This window comes from Coregonus clupeaformis, chromosome 8 (assembly GCF_020615455.1).
Source record: "Coregonus clupeaformis isolate EN_2021a chromosome 8, ASM2061545v1, whole genome shotgun sequence".
Lineage (NCBI taxonomy): Eukaryota > Metazoa > Chordata > Actinopteri > Salmoniformes > Salmonidae > Coregonus > Coregonus clupeaformis.
The window spans coordinates 50,444,630-50,466,483 of record NC_059199.1 but is presented as its reverse complement, the minus strand read 5'-3'; the positions used below and the strand labels follow the sequence as shown (position 1 = coordinate 50,466,483).

Below are 21,854 nucleotides of genomic sequence, written 5' to 3'. Positions count from 1 at the left end.
CACCCCAACCCATCCCATCCCTCTATCATGACATGGGTCTCTCCAACCCCCCACCACTACCTCTTTCCTCACCTCACCCCATCCCAACCCATCCCATCCCTCTATCATGACATGGGTCTCTCCAAACCCCACCACTACCTCTTTCCTCACCCCACCCCAACCCATCCCATCCCTCTATCATGACATGGGTCGCTCCAACCCCCCACCACTACCTCTTTCCTCACCCCCACCCCAACCCATCCTTCCCTCTATCATGACATGGGTCTCTCCAACCCCCACCACTACCTCTTTCCTCACCCCATCCCTCTATCATGACATGGGTCTCTCCAACCCACACCACTACCTCTTTCCTCACCCCACCCCAACCCATCCCATCCCTCTATCATGACATGGGTCTCTCCAACCCCCACCACTACCTCTTTCCTCACCCCACCCCAACCCATCCCATCCCTCTATCATGACATCGGTCTCTCCAACCCCCCACCACTACCTCTTTCCTCACCCCACCCCAACCCATCCCATCCCTCTATCATGACATGGGTCTCTCCAACCCCCACCACTACCTCTTTCCTCACCCCACCCCAACCCATCCCATCCCTCTATCATGACATGGGTCTCTCCAACCCCCCACCACTACCTCTTTCCTCACCCCACCCCAACCCATCCCATCCCTCTATCATGACATGGGTCTCTCCAACCCCCACCACTACCTCTTTCCTCACCCCCCCCCCAACCCATCCCATCCCTCTATCATGACATGGGTCTCTCCAACCCCACCACTACCTCTTTCCTCACCCCACCCCAACCCATCCCATCCCTCTATCATGACATGGGTCTCTCCAACCCCCACCACTACCTCTTTCCTCACCCCACCCCAACCCATCCCATCCCTCTATCATGACATTGGTCTCTCCAAACCCCACCACTACCTCTTTCCTCACCCCCACCCCACCCCAACCCATTCCATCCCTCTATCATGACATTGGTCTCTCCAACCCCCCACCACTACCTCTTTCCTCACCCCACCCCAACCCATCCCATCCATCTATCATGACATGGGACTCTCCAACCCCCACCACTACCTCTTTCCTCACCTCACCCCACCCCAACCCATCCCATCCCTCTATCATGGCATGGGTCTCTCCAACCCCCACCACTACCTCTTTCCTCACCTCACCCCACCCCAACCCATCCCATCCCTCTATCATGACATGGGTCTCTCCAACCCCCACCACTACCTCTTTCCTCACCCCACCCCAACCCATCCCATCCCTCTATCATGACATGGGTCTCTCCAACCCCCACCACTACCTCTTTTCTCACCCCCACCCCAACCCATCCCATCCCTCTATCATGACATGGGTCTCTCCAACCCCCCACCACTACCTCTTTCCTCACCCCACCCCCAACCCATCCCATCCCTCTATCATGACATGGGTCTCTCCAACCCCCACCACTACCTCTTTCCTCACCCCACCACAACCCATCCCATCCCTCTATCATGACATGGGTCTCTCCAACCCCCACCACTACCTCTTTCCTCACCCCCACCCCACCCCAACCCATCCCATCACTCTTATGTCGGTCCGTCTGTATCAGTGAAACCCCCACCATTCCTCCTATCCTCATCTCAACCCATTCTCACCCCATCCCTCTTGTTGGTCCTTCCAATCTGTATCAGTGGAAAATTCCATAGTGATGGGAAGAAGACCTAGTGATTGTGGGATCCTGAAACGTCACTGTATTGATCTAAATCTGTGGGACGCCACCACAACCCCCACCCTTATCCCTACTCCATCCCATACCCACCACTATCCCCATTCCTTTTGTTTTGCCATTGGTTTCAGTGAAAAATCCCCTTGTAACGGGAGGACCAGGATACCACCACAACCCCCACTTCTACCCCTACTCTCATCACCCCCACCCTTTACCCCATCCCTCTTTCCACAACCCCCTCCCCTTATCTTCACCCCATCCCTCTTTCCACAACCCCCTCCCCTTATCTTCACCACATCCCTCTTTCCACAACCCCCTCCCCTTATTTTCACCCCATCCCTCTTTCCACAACCCCCTCCCCTTAACTTCACCCATCCTATCTTCACTCCAGCTCATCCTATCAAATATCTTTGTGGGTCATTGCAAAAAAATGAAACCCCTATTCTCACCCCATTGTATTCCAGCCCGTCCCATCTCTCTTTCATGGTTCCCTCCCTCCTATCTGTACCAGAGATTTTAAAAAATCCCATAGTGACTGGAGGAACCAGAGGAGCAGCCAGTCTGATGACATGTCTAGAGCCCCTTGGGGGAAACAAATCCATTTTCATCAGCAGACAACTGAAGATCAATAAGGTCCAGTCAAGAGGGATTGGGAGGGCCGCTATTGGGGCTGGGTGTGTGTGTGTGTGTGTGTGTGTGCGTGTGTGTGTATAGGGGGTGTTGACATGGAAGTCTTCCATGCGATAGATTGGGTGAGGAAATCGTTAAATTATTTGTATAACTACGTTTCCATCCACAGTTTTTATGCGAGTAAAGTCTTACCATATTTAAAAAATCATGACAGCTTTGATGGAAACAGGACATTTTTTAAATAAATGCTGACAGATAATTTGTGCGTTTGACATGGTGTTATCTTTTTTGTGTCTGTAAAATTAATTCTGCAAAAAATGGTGGTGGAAACATCTTTATGCGCACATATTGATATAATAACCATCATATCGAAGTACACTTGGAGTAAAGCGATGATATGTTGTGTGGTCCTCCCACTACAACTCGGAAAGCATGCAGTTTATTAGGCTACAGATCAAATAAGTTACGATGAACTTCACAGGGTGGTGAAAGTACAAGGTGATGAGCTTGATGCTCCTTACCAATAAATACTGAGGGTCTTATTCTGGTGACATGATGATCGATGCTTGACTGCTGTTTGACAAATACAAATATTCTCACTCTTATCCATTATAAACTTATCATGTAGACTAGCCTACATGCACAGCCTACCTGCTCTGTGTCTGCCAGCTGTTGGCTAGAGCGCACGTGCCAAGAGTCGGCACATTTGCTATTTAACGCAACAGTTTTGTGACAAAACTATCCCTGGAATTGAAAATGTTATAAAAACACAAGAAGAAACACCAGGGGTGAGAAAATGCACATATTTTGGCTTCATTCACAAGCCCTCCGGGGTGGACACAATAGAAGCCTATGGAAACTCAAGACGGTAAAACAAACATGAATGTCGAAAGACAACAAACACATCTACACGGAAGGCTTTAATAATGAAGAGATTCATGCCTTGCAAGAAGTACATTATTTGCAATGCAAATGAACAACAAACCTATTGAATCATGGACCATTCAAATCCAAAACATCCTTCTCACCTTTCAGAAATTCCCCACTTCCCCCCATCTAGCAAGTGTCTGGAAATCAAGTAAACAAAACCCACAGAGGTGAAACAACCTGTCCTCAACTCTGCAAGCTATCCAACCGATCAAAGGGACAATTCTCCTTTAACTTTTACACACCTCACATGAGAACCCCCTCTAGCTGGGTCTGGAAAAGTACCAGACGTTGTTTGACATATTCTCTATGTAACCCTGTCTCATTCCATCCGGGCGGGGAAAGATTTGTGTCGCACATAGATTTCACACACACACACACACACACACACACACACACACAGAGAACATACACACACAGGACACACACACAATAATGTGGAAGAAAGGCAGGGTAAATGGGATCTGACTGTGTGGAGCAGCGCCAGGTAATCTAATTTACCAGTAACTAAGTCTGATTTAACAGGGTGCTGCCATAAAAACAAGCTCACCGCAGCCAGCAGCCATGTTGTCTCTGTAAGTGGCGAAGAATGATGGGAAGGTCACCATGAATAAAGATATCAGGGTCTAGACAGAAAAGCTACCTGGGTTGGGCTTGTTCACCACATAGCTAAATGGATCAATATAATACACAGTGTCTCTAGGTAGGGATTGAAAGGGGGAATGGATAGAAAATGGTGAGAATTAGGAGGTAGGAAGGGTTGAAAATGAGGTAAGGAATAAGGAGTGGTGAGTAGAAGAGGGAGGAATGAGGAGCCGAGGAGGGAAAGAGGGAGGGAGGGAGTGATGAAAGGATGAGGAGCCGAGGAGGGAAAGAGGGAGGGAGGGATGAAAGGATGAGGAGCCGGGGAGGGAAAGAGGGAGGGAGGGAGGGATGAAAGGATGAGGAGCCGAGGAGGGAAAGAGGGAGTTGTGAGCAGAATGTGGTTGAGAGAGACTAGTGTTATTAGTGTTTCATCTCATCAATATCACTTTCTCAGTCCTAATAGCATTCCTGGTGTACCATAAATTGTTCAATATACAATCTAGATATTCTTCTCCTCAGAAAGGAAGAGACCATTAGACTAGTAATCATCAAGGCTTACTTTCCATTTGTAGTTCATTTGCCTTTCACCATTCGGCTAAAATAAGAGGAGGACTGTGTGTAATCATCATCACGGCAACAGCATGGTACAGGCAGCACGAGGCTCTGGCTGATGTGAATGGGAACCTTGATTACTCTTATAATATGAGAACTGATTGAGAAGTACCAACACACACACACACACATGAATGCACACACACACACACACACACACACACACACACACACACACACACACACACACACACACACACACACACTCCCTCCCTCCCTAGGGTGCTCATTAGCGGGCAGTGTGCTATGGTTCAGGAATCTTCTGATAATTGCTATATTCATACGCTGAATCTTAGTCGAACAAGAGAGAATAGAAAATTCCCAGGATGTAAAATACAATTACAACGCACAGTCCCTAATTGAATAATTAATGACAATTGAGTTCTTCACATTTCCCTGATAACACAATGGAGTGAGAAGGGAAGCCATTGACATCTCTCATTTCTTTCCCATTCTATTCATTGTTGGATTATTTAATCATTTTAAACTAAGATTACTATTTCAGATATATTGAATTGGGAGTCTATTAAGGTACTATACAGGTGAATCACACCTTCATTCCGCCATAATAAAACTCACACTCTTTATCATTTGCATTGTTAAATTCTCAAGTCAGCTACTGTATGCATATTCACTCGATTATTCTGAACTTAATTAAATTAGGGTTAATTAAATTATTGAAATGAGACTAAACTGTGTCTCTAAAATAAAAGGCCCCTTCGGTCTTCCCTGACTAAAACACAAGGCCCCTTCGGTCTTCCCTGACTAAAACACAAGGCCACTTCGGTCTTCCCTGACTAAAACACAAGACCCCTTCGGTCTTCCCTGACTAAAACACAAGATCCCTTTGGTCTTCCCTGACTAAAATAAAAGGCCCCTTCGGTCTTCCCTGACTAAAACACAAGGCCCCTTCGGTCTTCCCTGACTAAAACACAAGGCCCCTTCGGTCTTCCCTGACTAAAACACAAGGCCCCTTCGGTCTTCCCTGACTAAAACACAAGACCCCTTTGGTCTTCCCTGACTAAAACACAAGGCCCCTTCGGTTTTCCCTGACTAAAATAAAAGGCCCCTTCGGTCTTCCCTGACTAAAACACAAGACCCCTTTGGTCTTCCCTGACTAAAACACAAGGCCCCTTCGGTCTTCCCTGACTAAAATAAAAGGCCCCTTCGGTCTTCCCTGACTAAAACACAAGACCCCTTTGGTCTTCCCTGACTAAAACACAAGGCCCCTTCGGTCTTCCCTGACTAAAATAAAAGGCCCCTTCGGTCTTCCCTGACTAAAACACAAGACCCCTTCGGTCTTCCCTGACTAAAACAGAAGACCCCTTCGGTCTTCCCTGACTAAAACACAAGGCCCCTTCGGTCTTCCCTGACTAAAACACAAGACCCCTTCGGTCTTCCCTGACTAAAACATCAGACCCCTTCGGTCTTCCCTGACTAAAACTCTCACCTCCCAAACCACATAAAAAATGCATCAGTTACACTCCTCCCAAGATGCACTGCTTCCTATTACACATGCCATAACAAATGTTTGCTCTTTGTCAGACGCTCAGAGAATAATGCGATATGTGTGAAGATGGGACTGAGGAGTTATGCATCGCTTCGATTTTAGCATCTTGGTTCGGCACTGTTAGAAAAACAATGTAAATCGTAGGTCTTAAGAGACAATGGTAGAGTTGTCAGTTGGACTGTGTGTGGGAGTGTATGAATAAGAATGAGGAAAGTAAAGGATTTCAATTTGTGCCCTGTTAGACTGTAAGACTATACCAACCAACCAAATCAAGCTGCTCTCTTCAGTCTTCAAATGGTGGACCACTACAGTAATACAAGCCAATAGTACCGTGCTTGCTAAAAGCAACAAGCACTGTGGTTATTGTTTCTTCATTTACTCTCACATGCTAACTGAATTCTGTCTCTGTAGCCCATTTTCATTTACTCTCACATGCTAACTGAATTCTGTCTCTGTAGCCCAGTTTCATTTACTCTCACATGCTAACTGAATTGTATCTCTGTAGCCCAGTTTCATTTGTAGAGGACATGAACGAGCAGGTGCTGTATATCTAGCTCTGTCCCAGTGTGTGTGTGTGTCCCTCCTCAGGCAGTGCCAGCACAGCTCTCCGTATGTCTCAGCCAGCACAATTACACACACAAACACACAGGCACAAGCCTCCATAGCTCTGTGCAATCTAAGGACAAGACAAACAATAGAGAGATAAATAAATATCCACAAAACAAGATTTTTTTTTTTTACAGAAACAGCAATTACCCTTTTGGACACACACACACACACACTTGGGCATCGTCTAAGGCCAAGCACCCGCAGGCACAGTTCAAGGCAGTAAAGCTAAAGCCAAAACAATATGGGTCTCTGAGACGCAAACGTATTGTAACACAACCCTTGAACAAAGCATGAAAATATTTTGTTACATGGTAATTAACACACCGATACAATAGACCTCCTCTCTTTCTCATCACTGTTGACACACTGGACTTGTGGTATCTGGGTGCCAGTTTTTCTCTCTCTCTCTCTCTCTCTCTCTCTCTCTCTCTCTCTCTCTCTCTCTCTCTCTCTCTCTCTCTCTCTCTCTCTCTCTCTCTCTCTCTCTCTCTCTCTCTCTCTCTCTCTCTCTCTCTCTCTCTCTCTCTCTCTCTCTCTCTCTCTCTCTCTCTCTCTCTCTCTCTCTCTCTCTCTCTCTCTCTCTCTCTCTCTCTCTCTCTCTCTCTCTCTCTCTCTCTCTCCTCTCTCTCTCTCTCTCTCTCTCTCTCTCTCTCTCTCTCTACCATCACTGTTGACACACTGGACTTGTGGTATCTGGGTGCCAGGTCCACACTCTCTCTCGTTGTCCGGGATACACTCCTCCAGCTTCACCAGCAGCCAATCATAGCAGCTGGGTTCGTCACATGGTATGGCCTCCACCAGGTGAGGGCAGCTTCCTGTTCCTCCCGTCGGCTCGTTGACGATCCTCCTCTTCCTCAGTTTGAACCCTGGTAGGAAAAGACAGGAAAATAGATGTAGGTATACCGGTGCTGCCATGGAACCATACATAGCTGTGTAATTATGCCATTCTACGATCTGCTTCTACTATCCAAAATAACTATAAACAACATACAGGTCACCTTTTCAGTATTTTTTTAAACAGCAGGAACTAACAGACATTCACACACCACCCCTTTGCTCATGACCAACCTCCCCCTCTGTGGTTGCACTTTTCAGGGCCTCCCTCAACACCAACCTCCCCCTCTGTGGTAGCACTTTTCAGGGCCTCCCTCAACACCAACCTCCCCCTCTGTGGTAGCACTTTTCAGGGCCTCCCTCAACACCAACCTCCCCCTCTGTGGTAGCACTTTTCAGGGTAGCTTAACTTGTTTTTCAAGGAGTCACAATTTAAATGTCTAACTTCAGTACATGAAGCTCCCTCTGTTCTGCTACCGTCACAGTGTGTCTTGGCTTTGATGATAACATTTATGTATTTCTTTATTTAACATGACAGGACCATTAAGCCCCAGAAGATGACATACATTAAATAATCAGCTTCCTATAATGACTGTTATTATTCTCTCCTTATTAACCCAGGCTTTTACCCAAAGTGACTCATGTCTACTAATGTATGCAGCAATCAATTAATACGGCTGGGATTTGTGCTGTTCAAAGGCCAAGGGCTTTCCTCTCGCTCTGCTCAAGGGCATGGAAGTGGTGATTGCTGGTGTGTGTGTGTGTGTGTGTGCTTGCCTGTGTGCGTGCCTGTGTGTGCCTGTGCATGTGTGTGTGTTATGTTAACCCCTGCCTGCCCAGCCCAAGGTCACCCTACCCCCAGCCCCAGGGTCTAATCCCCACTGTTGCTCCAGCCTGATAAGAGAGAATGACCATGGGGGAGCCAACAGGACTGGAGGACTCAGGTGGATGATGGCTCTATTTCCTCTGATTATTTCTGATTCTGTCCTTTTGTTCCCCGAAACCTCTATTTAATCAGGAGGGTCAGCTGGAGGATGGAGGTGTGTAGTCAGGTGTCAGGGCTGAGGTGGATGGTTTAGTTTAACAGGGACAGGGGGTGGGGGAAAGTGTGAAGAGAAGGGGAGAGGTGGAGGGTTTAGGAAGGGTGAAGGGCAGGTGGGTGGGGGTGTTAGAGAGTGGGGAATGGATAGGATAGGGGTCCAGCCAGGGTTTTTGATATAATATCTCTACTGTCCTCTACACTCCAGTCAAGGTTGTGTGTGTGCTGTATGACATACTGTACAGTAGTGTGAGACACAAGACGAGTGTGTGGTGCGACGAGAGTGAGAAAGAAAGAGAGAGAGAGAGACGCGAGTGAATCAATCATTAAGATGCATGGGAGACAATTTCTAGGCGTCCCTTCCATTTGAGATGCTTCATTAGGGTAGAGTCAATATGCATTAGTCACCCTGGTGGAGGTGATAAAGGGTGCTGGAGCTCAGAGGCTGCTGCTGCTGCTGTTTTGTACCAGGGATAATTAAGGGTTGAGCCAGCCAGCGTGTATGTGTATCTGTGTGTGACTGTGAGTTCCTTGGTGTCAAGTTCCTTGGCGTCCACATCACTAAGAACTTAATATGGTCCACACACGGTTGTGAAGAGGGCACGGCAGCGCCTCTTCCCCCTCAGGAGGCTGAAAATATTTGGCATGGGCCCTGAGATCCTCAAAAAGTTATACAGCTGCACCATCGAGAGCATCTTGACTGGCTGCATCAGTGCTTGGTGTGGCAACTGCTTGGCATCCGACCGCAAGGAACTACAGAGGGTACATCACTGGGGCCGAGCTCCCTGCCATCCAGGACCTCTATACCAGGTGGTTTCAGAGGAAGGACCGAAAAATTGGCAAAGACTCCAGCCACCCAAGCCATAGACTGCTCTCTCTGCTACCGTCCGGCAAAATATCTAGACTGCTAAATTTAAGGTACCAGAACTGTCTGCACTGACTCTATCTTTCACTGACCCTACGCACACTCACTATACTTTATATACACAGCATATACACACTCACTCACACACACTAAACTGTTACACCGACACAAAAGCCTCACACATTCACAAACACTACATACGACCGACAACCTGCCTGCTCGCCCCATCCCCTCCTCCCTTCTACAAATCATCTCTGGAGACCTTCTCCCATTCCTCAGTTCCCTCATCAACTCATCCCTGACCACTCGCTGCATCCCCTCTGACTTCAAAATGGCCCAAGGCCCTTCCCTCCTCAAGAAACCAACACTCGACTCATCTGACGTCTAAAACCATAGACCTGTATCCCTTCTTTATTTTCTTTCTAAAACACTTCAACGTGCTGTCTCTGATCAACTCTCTCATTATCTCTCTCAGAACAATCTTCTTGACCCTAACCAGTCAGGCTTCAAGACGGGTCACTCAACCGAGACAGCTCTTCTCTGTGTCACGGAGGCTCTTCGCACTGCCAAAGCAGACTTTCACTCCTCTATTCTCATCCTCCTAGATCTATCCACTGCCTTTGACACCATGAACTACCAGATCCTCCTCTCCACACTTTCAGGGCTGGGCGTCTCAGGCTATGCGCACTCCTGGATTGCATCCTACCTGGCAGGCTGCTCCTACCAGGTGATGTGGTCGTACCTGTGTCTGCACCACGTACAGTTGAAGTCGGAAGTTTACATACACCTTAGCCAAATACATTTAAACTCAGTTTTTTCACAATTCCTGACATTTAATCCTAGTAAAAATTCCCTGTCTTAGGTCAGTTAGGATCACCACTTTATTTTAAGAATGTGAAATGTCAGAATAATAGTAGAGAGAATTATTTATTTCAGCTTTTATTTCTTTCATCACATTACCAGTGGGTCAGAAGTTTACATACATATACAATTAGTATTTGGTAGCATTGCCTTTAAATTGTTTAACTTGGGTCAAACGTTTCGGGTAGTCTTCCACGAGCTTCCCACAATAAGTTGGGGGAATTTTGGCACATTCCTCCTGACAGAGCTGGTGTCACTGAGTCAGGTTTGTAGGCCTCCTTGCTCGCACATGCTTTTTCAGTTCTGCCCACAAATGTTCAATAGGATTGAGGTCAGGGCTTTGTGATGGCCACTCCAATACCTTGACTTTGTTGTCTTTAAGCCATTTTGCCACAACTTTGGAAGTATGCTTGGGGTCATTGTCCATTTGGAAGACACATTTGAGACCAAGCTTTAACTTCCTGACTGATGTCTTGAGATGTTGCTTCAATATATCCACATAATTTTCCTTCCTCATGATGCCATCTATTTTGTGAAGTGCACCAGTCCCTCCTGCAGCAAAGCACCCCCACAGCATGATGCTGCCACCCCGTCCTTCATAGTTGGGATGGTGTTCTTCGGCTTGCAAGCAACCCCCTTTTTCCTCCAAACATAACGATGGTCATTATGGCCAAACAGTTCTATTTTTGTTTCATCAGACCAGAGGACATTTCTCCAAAAAGTACGATCTTTGTCCCCATGTGCAGTTGCAAACCGTAGTCTGGCTTTTTTATGGCGGTTTTGGAGCAGTGGCTTCTTCCTTGCTGAGCGGCCTTTCAGGTTATGTCGGTATAGGACTCGTTTTACTGTTGATATAGATACTTTTTTACCTGTTTCCTCCAGCAACTTCACAATGTCCTTTGCTGTTGTTCTGGGATTGATTTGCACTTTTCGCACCAAAGTACGTTCATCTCTAGGAGACAGAACGCGTCTCCTTCCTGAGCGGTATGACGGCTGCGTGGTCCCATGGTGTTTAGACTTGCGTACTATTGTTTGTACAGATGAACGTGGTACCTTCAGGCATTTGAACCAGACTTGTGGAGGTCTACAATTTGTTTTCTGAGGTCTTGGCTGATTTCTTTTCATTTTCCCATGATGTCAAGCAAAGAGGCACTGAGTTTGAAGGTAGGCCTTGAAATACATCCACAGGTACACCTCCAATTGACTCAAATGACATAATTTTCTGAAATTTTCCAAGCTGTTTAAAGGCACAGTCATTTAGTGTATGTAAACTGGATCACTGGAATTGTGATACAGTGAATTATAAGTGAAATAATCTGTATGTAAACAATTGTTTGAAAAAGTACTTGTGTCATGCACAAAGTAGATGTCCTAACCGACTTGCCAAAACTATAGTTTGTTAACAAGAATATTGTGGAGTGGTTGAAAAACGAGTTTGAATGACTCCAACCTAAGTGTATGTAAACTTCCGACTTCAAATGTAAGTTCACTACAGGGCTCGGTTTTAGGCCCTCTCTTCTTCTCTCTATTCACCAAGTCACTCGGCTCCGTCATATCCTCACATGGCCTCTCCTATCATTGCTATGCGGATGACACTCAACACATTTTCTCCTTTCCCTTGTCATCTCCCGTCTGGACTACTGCAACTCGCTGTTGGCTGGGCTCCCCGCTTGTGCCATCAAACCCCTGCAACCTATCCAGAACGCTGCAGCCCACCTGGTTTTCAACCTTCCCAACTTTTCCCATGTCACCTCGTTCCTCCGCACACTCCACTGGCTTCCAGTCGAAGCTCACATCCACTACAAGACCATGGTGCTTACCTACGGAACAGCAAGAGGAACTTCCCCTCCCTACCTTCAGGCTATGCTCAAACCCTACACCCCAACCCGAGCACTATGTTCACCACCTCTGGTCTCTTGGCCCTCCCACCCCTGCGGGAGGCCAGCTCCCGCTCTTCTCTGTCCTGGTACCCCAATGGTGGAACCAGCTTCCCCCTAAAGCTAGGACAGCAGAGCCCTTGCCCATCTTCCGAAAGCACCTGAAACCCTACCTCTTCAAAGAGTATCTTAAATACCCCCTAAAAAAGAACAAACTGAAACACTCGCACTTGACCTCTCTAGCTCTGACTTTGCTGATAGCTACTTTATTGAGGAAACGTTTACTTACTATGCCTGGGATACTGTATGTGGTTGTGCCACCTTGCTATCTTAAGACGAATGCACTAACTGTAAGTCTCTCTGGATAAGAGTGTCTGCTAAATTACAAAAAAATATAATAATGTAAACACACAAACACATACCGACACAACACAAACACACATACTGTACATACACGCACACTCACACTCTCCCACACTCACACACACTTTTACACTCATCATTTTCTGCTGCTACTATGTTCTTTATTTTACTCTTATTATTATCTATCCTGACGCCTAGTCACTTTAACCTGCCTTCATGGACATATCTACCTCATATACCTGATACATCTGCATATTGATCTGGTACTGGCACTCCTTGTATATAGCTCCATTCTTGTGAATTTTATTTTATTCCTCTTGTGTTAGTTACTATACGTCTTTGGTTGCTGTATTGATATGTCTTTGGGTGCTGTAACCCAGCCCGGAGCAATAAAAAAAATAAAGTGTTCATATTCATCATCACTAAAGTATAGCTATTACTATGTCACACCCAGGGTGTGGTGTCCAATGCCATAATTTCAAGATGGCCGTCTATTTGACTGAATCTGTATCGAAGTCAAGACTAGTGTAGCCCACAAAGCTAAAGCCTAGGCATAACTGCCATTACAGCTGTGTTCCACCCACCTTTCTTGGCAGCTGTGTCCAGGCAGTTCTCGAAGGTGCAGGGTCCCCAAGCACTCCAGGAGGACACGTCACACTCCACAGGACAGGGGATGTGGCACAGCTGGGTGGTATTGGGGGGCGGACTGAGGCACAGGTCACCGTCAACGGGCCTGGAGGCTAGAAACACAGAGAAATACACAGAGACATGATATTAGAACAGGGCAGAGATTGTCGTAACTAGGTAATGTTGGGGGCAAGCCCAGACATATGTCACTGTTTACAAGTATGAAAACATACAAAAACATGATGTTAGAAAAGATAGGTAGTACAGTGATAGGCCCTTAGAGAATATCCACATACATTTACATGTAATATACTGTATGTATATTCTGTATGAATATTCCTACCCTCACGCCTTCTCAAATCCAAGACAACATTTAGCAAACAGTATGGCCTTTCGTTTGTTTGTCCTCCTTCTAAATCCAGTCTAGTTTGAAACAACAAATGCCTTTTTGTTCCTCTATATCCCCAAAGGGGATCAGGCTCAATGACACACACACACACACACACACACACACACACACACACACACACACACACACACACACACACACACACACACACACACACACACACACACACACACACACACACACACGGTGGATAAAGCTACAAGGTGACTGCTCTGTTGAATCATTCCCATCGCTCCATCACCATGCTGTGACTGAAGCCTGAGTCTGACACATTCACATGCAAATTGCCTCCACTTGGCCAAAGGTGTGTCCTTTAAATAGTGTCTGTTAAAATCTGTCTGTGTGTGTGTGCGTGCGTTCGTGCGTGTGTGTGTACGTGCGTGCCTGTCGAGTGATAATCAATTTTTTTCAATCTGCTAAGCATTTTAATCTATTTTAGTAATTATGAAATCCCTCTGGCAATGCTAGCTGAATAGGAGCAATCAAGAGGAGTAGGCTACATATCCTTTAAAGCAGGGGTGTAAAACTCATTCCATGGAGGGCCTGATGTCTGCAGGTTTTTGTTTTTTCCTTTCAATTAAGACCTAGACATCCAGGTGAGGGGACTTCTTTACTAATCAGTGACCTTAATTCATCAATCAAGTACAAGGGAGGAGCGAAAGCCTGCAGACACTCGGCCCTCCGTGAAATGAGTTTTACACACGTGCTTTAAAGTGTATTGAATGGATGCTTACCTACGCCACTTTAGAAGGCTTACCTACACCACTGGCCAACTGTTTTAAAACACGCTGTTCAAATGACCTGTGTGTGTGTCACAACTGTGTGTGTGTGTGTGTCACACCTGTGTTTGTGTGTATGTGTGTGTGCGTGTTTGTGTGTGTGGCGGTAACAATACTGACTAGAAACGATGGCGCTACATGTTTACTCGTCACGTTGCACGGTCCGCCGGCCCATTTTCATCAAAGCCATTTGTGGTTACGTCTCCTCCATGCTGCATGGCTATTTTGGTAGAGAATGGCACTTTCTGCCCCACCCTCCTAGTCAATGTAAAGTATCTACTGTGTGTGTGTCATTTTGTGTGTAGTGTGTGTAGTGTGTGTGTGTGTGTGTGTGTGTGTGTGTGTGTGTGTGTGTGTGTGTGTGTGTGTGTGTGTGTAGACTGAAGTAGCTAGTGTATTTTGTCATCCTCCATAATAACAAAGGATGATTAATGAACCACTCCGTGCTGGGTGACCTTGGTTGAGGTGCCACATGCGTCTCTCGCTCTGTCTCCTGCCAGATGGTCTCGTCTAGTTTCTACCCTGCCTTACACACATACACCACGCAGGGGTTCCTGGGGCCAAACCAGGCCCTCCAAGCCCAGCCAGACACCTGCGACTCGCCCCTCTCCTCCTCTCTCTGTCATCCCTTGCCATCATCATCAATAACTCTACTTCCGGATGACATCACACAGCCAGCCGTTCTACTGCTAGCTACATAATGTATCTATGGGCCCTCTAATAAGGCTCCATATTGATTACAACCAAACAGAACAGAGCTGGCTAGAACTGATGACCATCAAATCCAATAACTACAATAACATCAGATTCACTGCCTCCCTGCACTCTCCATTCCCCTCCCTGCACTCTCCAATCCCCTCTCTCTCTCCATTCCTCTCTCTCTCTCTCCATTCCTCTCTCTCTCTCTCCATTCTCTCTCTCTCTCTCTCTCTCTCTCTCTCTCTCTCTCTCTCTCTCTCTCCATTCATCTCTCTCTCTCTCTCTCTCTCTCTCTCTCTCTCTCTCTCTCTCTCTCTCTCTCTCTCTCTCTCTCTCTCTCTCTCTCTCTCTCTCTCTCTCTCTCTGCCTCCAGTTACTGGTAGTAGACAGATATTGAGACAGTTGCTTTTCCCTGTTGTCCATATCTGACCCCCCATGGAATAGGAATATAAATCAGAGTCCTGTTTAGCCAAACATGAGCTGTGATATTATTACATTGGCAGACATATTAGAGTGTGTGTATATATGTGTGTGACAGTGCGTGCGTGGGTTTTGATAATCAATGCTTCTTATGCACACTTAATTTCAGCAGCATTTTGGCATTCATAACATGGGTTTGTTGAAGCCAGCTGTAATCCCCAGAATGATTGAAGCAGGGAATTTTGTGTACAAATAAATGCCACTGAGAATGCGTACAGATACAGGACAGTAACAAGCCTATATGATTAATCTGGCAGAGAGGCGGTAGGGAGTTCAGAGACACCACACACACACACACACACACACACATACACACACACACACACACAACCATCCAGCCTCAGTCAAATCGCATTGGGATTAAAACAAAAAAAACAAGATCAGTTTAAATCAGACTGAAGATTTAGCTCTGTTACAGCTGAGATGGAGATTTGTGAATAATGCTTCATAGATTCAGCAGTATATTGCTCGAGATGAGAGAAATTCTGTGTAGATCCCTATAATAACCTAGAACTGTGTATTTCATGTTTTGTTCCAGTGTGTAATGTTTGGTTTTGAAGACAGGAGAGATTAATTAGAAGGAAATTAAGAGAGGAGAGTGGGGAATGAGGAAGTGAATGCCAAAAGTGGATGGGGAAGTTGTAATTGTGCCATAGAGCGGACAGGAAAGGATTGAAAGGAAAATATGTGTAATGGACGGTGGGCCTGCTGTGTTTCCCTACCTCCCTCTCTACCTCTCTATCTGTCCTTCTCTCACTCCCTTTCTATCTCTGTAACTGTCACCATCACTTGTGTCACCTAGATAACCCTGTCACTTCAAAACACAGGACGCTCACAGTTGCAGTTTACATTGGTCTTTAGATGTCTGAGTATTTCCCTTCTCTTTATTCCACTACTATCAAAGCCTCAACAGGACAACAAAGTGCCTCCTCTGTCTGGCTGTCTGAGAGCAGCTGGAATAATTTGAATAATTTCTGTGAGCGTTGGCCAGTTGAGCCCCCTGATCAGATGGTCTGTCTGGGAGTTAGTGTGGAAGCACTGGCTGGATAAATATGGGCTCGCTACCAGCTACCGTCACTTTCTTATACACTGACTAAGTAGTGTTACCTACTTTACCCCACACTCATATTTCATGTCGCACCACTCCTCCCTCCCTCCCTCCCTCCCTCCCTCCCTCCCTCCCTCCCTCTGTCCATGCATTTTTCTCCTCCCTGCCTCAGTTTCTTCCTCCCCTCTCTCTCCCTCCCTCCCTCCCTTGATCTCACCCTCCCCACCCACTCATATTTACATATTCATATTCAGCCCGGCTCCAGATGTGGAGTAAAGACACCCTAATTCCCGTTCCACTTCACACATGGGTGCTAATGTGTGTGTGTGTGTGCGTGCATGTGTGTGTGTGTGCAGAGCCGGAAAAGATGAGATGATTTTGGGTGCATGCACAAGTCGAGTCAAAACTGAGCGCTCAAACCTCCCCAGCTAAATTTCCCTGTCAACCTGTACACTCTACAGAGATGATATGAAGCTGGGTTGACAAACTGTGACAAAACATGGGCCGTATCAAACCATGTCTTTCCACCACAGTGGTGAGGTGTAAAATCAAATCAAAGTTTATTGGTGGCGTACACAGTTTAGCAGATGTTGTAGCAGGTGCAGTGACATGCTTATGTTACTAGATCCCAACAGTGCAGTATATGTCAACCATGTACACAAATAAGCAAAAAACTAAAAACAAGGAATCAAGAAATGTCATAATGAATCCAATTAACAACCCAAATAACACTGCATCAGTACTCCAAATGCAATCTATGTGTATATACACCGAAAGGATATACTAGGAATGATATGTACAGCCGTAGATATATTACAGTGAGCTATATCAAGAATCCAGTTTATAAATATGCGGTGTGAATAAACAGTGTAACTACAATGCAATGTACAGTAGTAGATATAGTAAAATGAGCTATGTGGAGAATACACTATATGAATACACAGTGTGAAAAACAGTATGAAAGAAACAGGAATTGTTTAGTGTTTAAGGTCTCTATATACATGGGACAGCGTGTGTGTGTATGTGCATTTGTTTGTGAGTATGGGAGTATGCGTGTGTGTGAGTGTTTATGTGAGTGCAGGAGTCTGCGTGTGTATATGGTGTGTGTGTGTGTGGGAGTATGTGTACAAAAAAAGCCTCTAAGGTGCAGGACAGATTCCTGGGCAGGTAGCCGGCTAGTGATGGCTGTTCAACAGTCTGATGGCCTGGTGTGTGTGTGTACATGCGTTTGTGCATTCATGTGTGTAACATTACCAAGGGAGTGGGAACAGTTTTAATACATTATCTGGGAACAGAGAGTTATTACTGCTGCTGCTGACTGTATGGATATACTGCCATGTCATATTGACATTGGGCTGTTTGTAAGACAGGCAATGGCTGCGTACCAAATGGAACTATATTCCCTACATAGCGCACTACTTTTGACTTCAACACTATAGGCCCTGGTCAAAAGTAGTGGACTATATAGGGAATAGGGTGCCATTTGAGATGCAACCAATGATATCTACTACCACTCCTGTAAGGAACTGTTCTCACACGGGGTACAATTGTTTTTAGAGAATTTTCTTCAGAAGGGATGCACCAATTTTGTGTCGTGCAAGGCTTGTAGGATCTCCAAAGATCCCCGGATGGGGAAACACATGCAGCGTTAGCGTATTAATTTTGTCTGGCAAGGGTATTCCATTTCATTTCTTGCTATTGCATAAGGTCATGGTAGCACAGGTCACATTCTCATTTCACGCTATTCTTGTCAGAGCGCATGAGTGCGGCCTTAGAAAAAGTGCTCAGTCTCCACTGCACAAGGTGGAAGAGATCTGTACAATGGGACAAGGCATCAGTATGGGAGGGGAAAAAAAGGGACACAATGGGTATGAGCTTTCTTTAGACACACGCCTGGTGAGAGAGATGACCTAGTCTGGTGGAGGGGCATGAGTTATCAGAATGGGAGAAAGATTACACATTGGGGATAAAGGACAGTTGCATGCTGGTCAGGTTACCTTCTTTGCTATTAAGAGCGCTTGAGGCAGGGTCGGTGCTGGTTGCCTGGACACAGTACACCTCATGGTTCTGGATTCCGCCCCCGCACAGCCCGGTTAGGTTACCACGACGACGGTCCTGTTGGCTTAGCAACATGTCCACCCTACACTCGGTCCACTCCGTTGTCTTCCAGTTGTACCTGCAGAGGAGAATGAAGGGAGATTGATTTGATTTGATTTTTTAACATAAAATAGATAGGAAAGAATATATACATTAATTCAATCATCAAAGATGCCACAATTACAGTGCCTTCAAAAAGTATTCACACCCCTTGACTTTTTTCACATTTTTTTGTGTTACAGCCTGAATTTAAAATTGATTACATTTTAGATTTTGGGTCACTGGCCTACACAAAATATCCCATAATGTCAAAGTGGAATTATGCTTTTAGACCATTTTACAAAGTAATACAAAATGAAAAGTTGAAATATCTTGAGTATTAAACCCCTTTGTTATGGCAAGCCTAAATAAATTCAGGAGTAAAAAGTAGCTTAACAAGTCACATAATAAGTTGCATGGACTCACTCTGTGTGCAATAATAGTATTTAATATGATTTCTGAATGACAACCTCATCTCTTTACCCCACACATACAATTATCTGCAAGGTCCCTCAGTCGAATTTGTGAATTTCAAACACAGATTCAACCACAAAGACCAGGGAGGTCTTCCAATCCTTTTCAAAGAAGGGCACCTATTGGTAGATGTGTAAAAAATTTAACTGACATTGAATATCCCTTTGAGCATGGTGAAGTTATTAATTACACTTTGGATGGTGTATCAATACATACAGTCACTACAAAGATACAGGCGTCCTTTCTAACTCAGTTGCCGGAGAGGAAGGAAACCGCTCAGGGATTTCACCATGAGGCCAATGTTGACTTTGAAACAGTTACAGAGTTTAATGGCCGTGATAGGAAAAAACTGAGGATGGATCAACAACACTGTAGTTACTCCACAATACTAACCTAATTGACAGAGTGAGAAAAAGGAAGCCTGTACAGAATAAAAATATTCCAAAACATGCATTCTGTTTCCAACAAGGCACTAAAGTAATAGTGCAAAAATGTGGCAAAGCAATGAACATTTTGTCCTGAATACAAAGTGTTATGTTTGGGACAAATCCAATACAACACATTACTGAGCTAAGCACAGGCAAAATGCTACAGGAAAACATTCCACCAGACACTGGGAGATGAATTCCCCTTTCAGCAGGACAATAACGGGGGGCCAGTATGAAAAATGTATGCACTCACTAACTGTAAGTCACTCTGGATAAGAGTGTCTGCTAAATGACAAAAAAATATATATATACTTCTTTTTAAATAACCTAAAACACAAGGCCAAATCTACACTGGAGTCAGTGGAGTCAGTGAATGTTTCCAAGTGGCCGTGTTACAGTTTTGACTTAAATCTGCTTGAAAATCTGTGTGGAAAGCTCTTAGAGACTTACCCAGAAAGATTCACAGTTGTAATCGCTGCAAAAGGTGATTCGAACATGTATTGACTCAGGGGTGTGAATACTTATGTAAATTAGATATTTATGTATTTAATTTTCAATAAATGTTCCAACATTTCTAAAAACATGTTTTCACTTTGTCATTATGAGGTATTGTGTGTAGATGGATGAACAAAAAATATATTTAATCCATTTTGAATTCAGGCTGTAACAACAAAATATGGAATAAGTCAAGGGGCACTCTCCGGCTACCCGGTTAAAGCACTAAATAAACTGCAGTTAGTGCTAAATACGGCTGCTAGAATCTTGACTAGAACCAAAACATTTGATCATACTACTCCAGAGTTAGCCTCTTGACACTGGCTTCCTGTTAAGGCTAGGGCTGATTTCAAGGTTTTACTACTAACCTACAAAGCATTACATGGACTTGCTCCTACCTATCTCTCCGATTTGGTCCTGCCGTTCATACCTACACATACGCTACGTTTACAAGACCAAGGCCTCCTTATTGTCCCTAGAATTTATCAGCAAACAGCTGGCGGCAGGGCTTTCTCCTATAGAGCTCAATTTTTATGGAATGGTTGGCCTATCCATGTGAGAGACCCAGACTCCGTCTCGATCTTTAAGTCTTTACTGAAGACTCATCTTTTAAGTAGGTCCTATGATTGAGTGTAGTCTGGCCCAGGGGTGCGAAGGTGAACGTCAAGGAACTGGAGTGACATTTACATTACATTTTAGTCATTTAGCAGACGCTCTTATCCAGAGCGACTTACAGTTAGTGAGTGCATACATTATTATTTTGACGAACCGCCCTCGCTGTGTCTGCCTGGCCGGCTCCCCTCTCTCCACTGGGATTCGTTAAACTCGACTTGAGTGGGTTGAGTCACTGACGTGACTCCCTGTCTGGGGGTAGATAGGCCCCCGACCCCCCCGTCTCAGCCTCCAGTATCTATGCTGCAATAGTCTATGTGCCGGGGGACTAGGGTCAGTCTGTCCTATCTGGTGAAATTATCCTGTCTTATCTGGTGTCCTGTGTGAACTTAAGTTCTCTCTGTCTCTCTCTCTCTCTCTCTCTCTCTCTCTCTCTCTCTCTCTCTCTCTCTCTCTCTCTCTCTCTCTCTCTCTCTCTGTGATTATTATTTGACCCTGCTGGTCATCTATGAACGTTTCAACATTTTGAAGAACGATCTGGCTTTAATGGCCATGTACTCTTATAATCTATACCTGGCACAGCCAGAAGAGGACTGGCCACCCCTCAGAGCCTGGTTCCTCTCTATGTTTCTTCCTATGTTCCTGCCTTTCTAGGGAGTTTTTCCTATCCACCATGCTTCTACACCTGCATTGCTTGCTCTTTGTATAAGCACTTTGTGACATCTGCTGATATAAAAAGGGCTTTATAAATACATTTGATTGATTGACTGTAGTCATAGTTTGCATCCCAAATTCCAGACTATTCACCATTGCATTACTTCCCTATGTGTCTCTGGTCAAAAAAGCAGTGCAACTACATATAGGAATTGGGGTGCCATTTCTGATTCAACCATTCCCATTGTGGTCGTCATAAAGGAAGATGACGGAGAGAGATATGGTTAGTGAGTATGAGTGGCTAGTAGAGAAAGTGTACAGCTGCATCAATATTAGCAGTCTTTTATACCTGTTGTGAATGAAGTACCCTCCAGATTGATTGAGCAGAAAAGCCTGAGTGTCCTACAACAGCCAAAGCCTGAGTGTCATACAAGGTCACAGCTTATTAAGCATCATTTAGTTTGATGGCATCTTTGATTGACTGTATCAAATGCATTATGTACAGATGTAGGATCTTAATTTGATCCAGTTTGCTACAGCCGGAAAATGTGAATTATTATATGGATTATAAATTAATGGACTTAT

At 45.2% G+C, this 21,854-nt stretch overlaps 1 protein-coding gene across 1 annotated transcript in view; it reads right to left on the bottom strand.

The window, feature by feature from the left end:
• The window catches only part of thsd7aa (thrombospondin, type I, domain containing 7Aa), a 171,987-nt gene that overhangs the window by 56,880 nt on the left and 93,253 nt on the right, over nt 1-21,854 (bottom strand). Inside the window, exons 4-6 of the mRNA XM_041883688.1 lie at nt 18,468-18,646; nt 13,013-13,168; nt 7,252-7,455 (exon numbers count right to left, since the gene is read on the bottom strand). Coding sequence (XP_041739622.1) covers nt 7,252-7,455; nt 13,013-13,168; nt 18,468-18,646 — 539 coding nt within the window. The remainder of the gene's footprint in view (nt 1-7,251; nt 7,456-13,012; nt 13,169-18,467; nt 18,647-21,854) is intronic.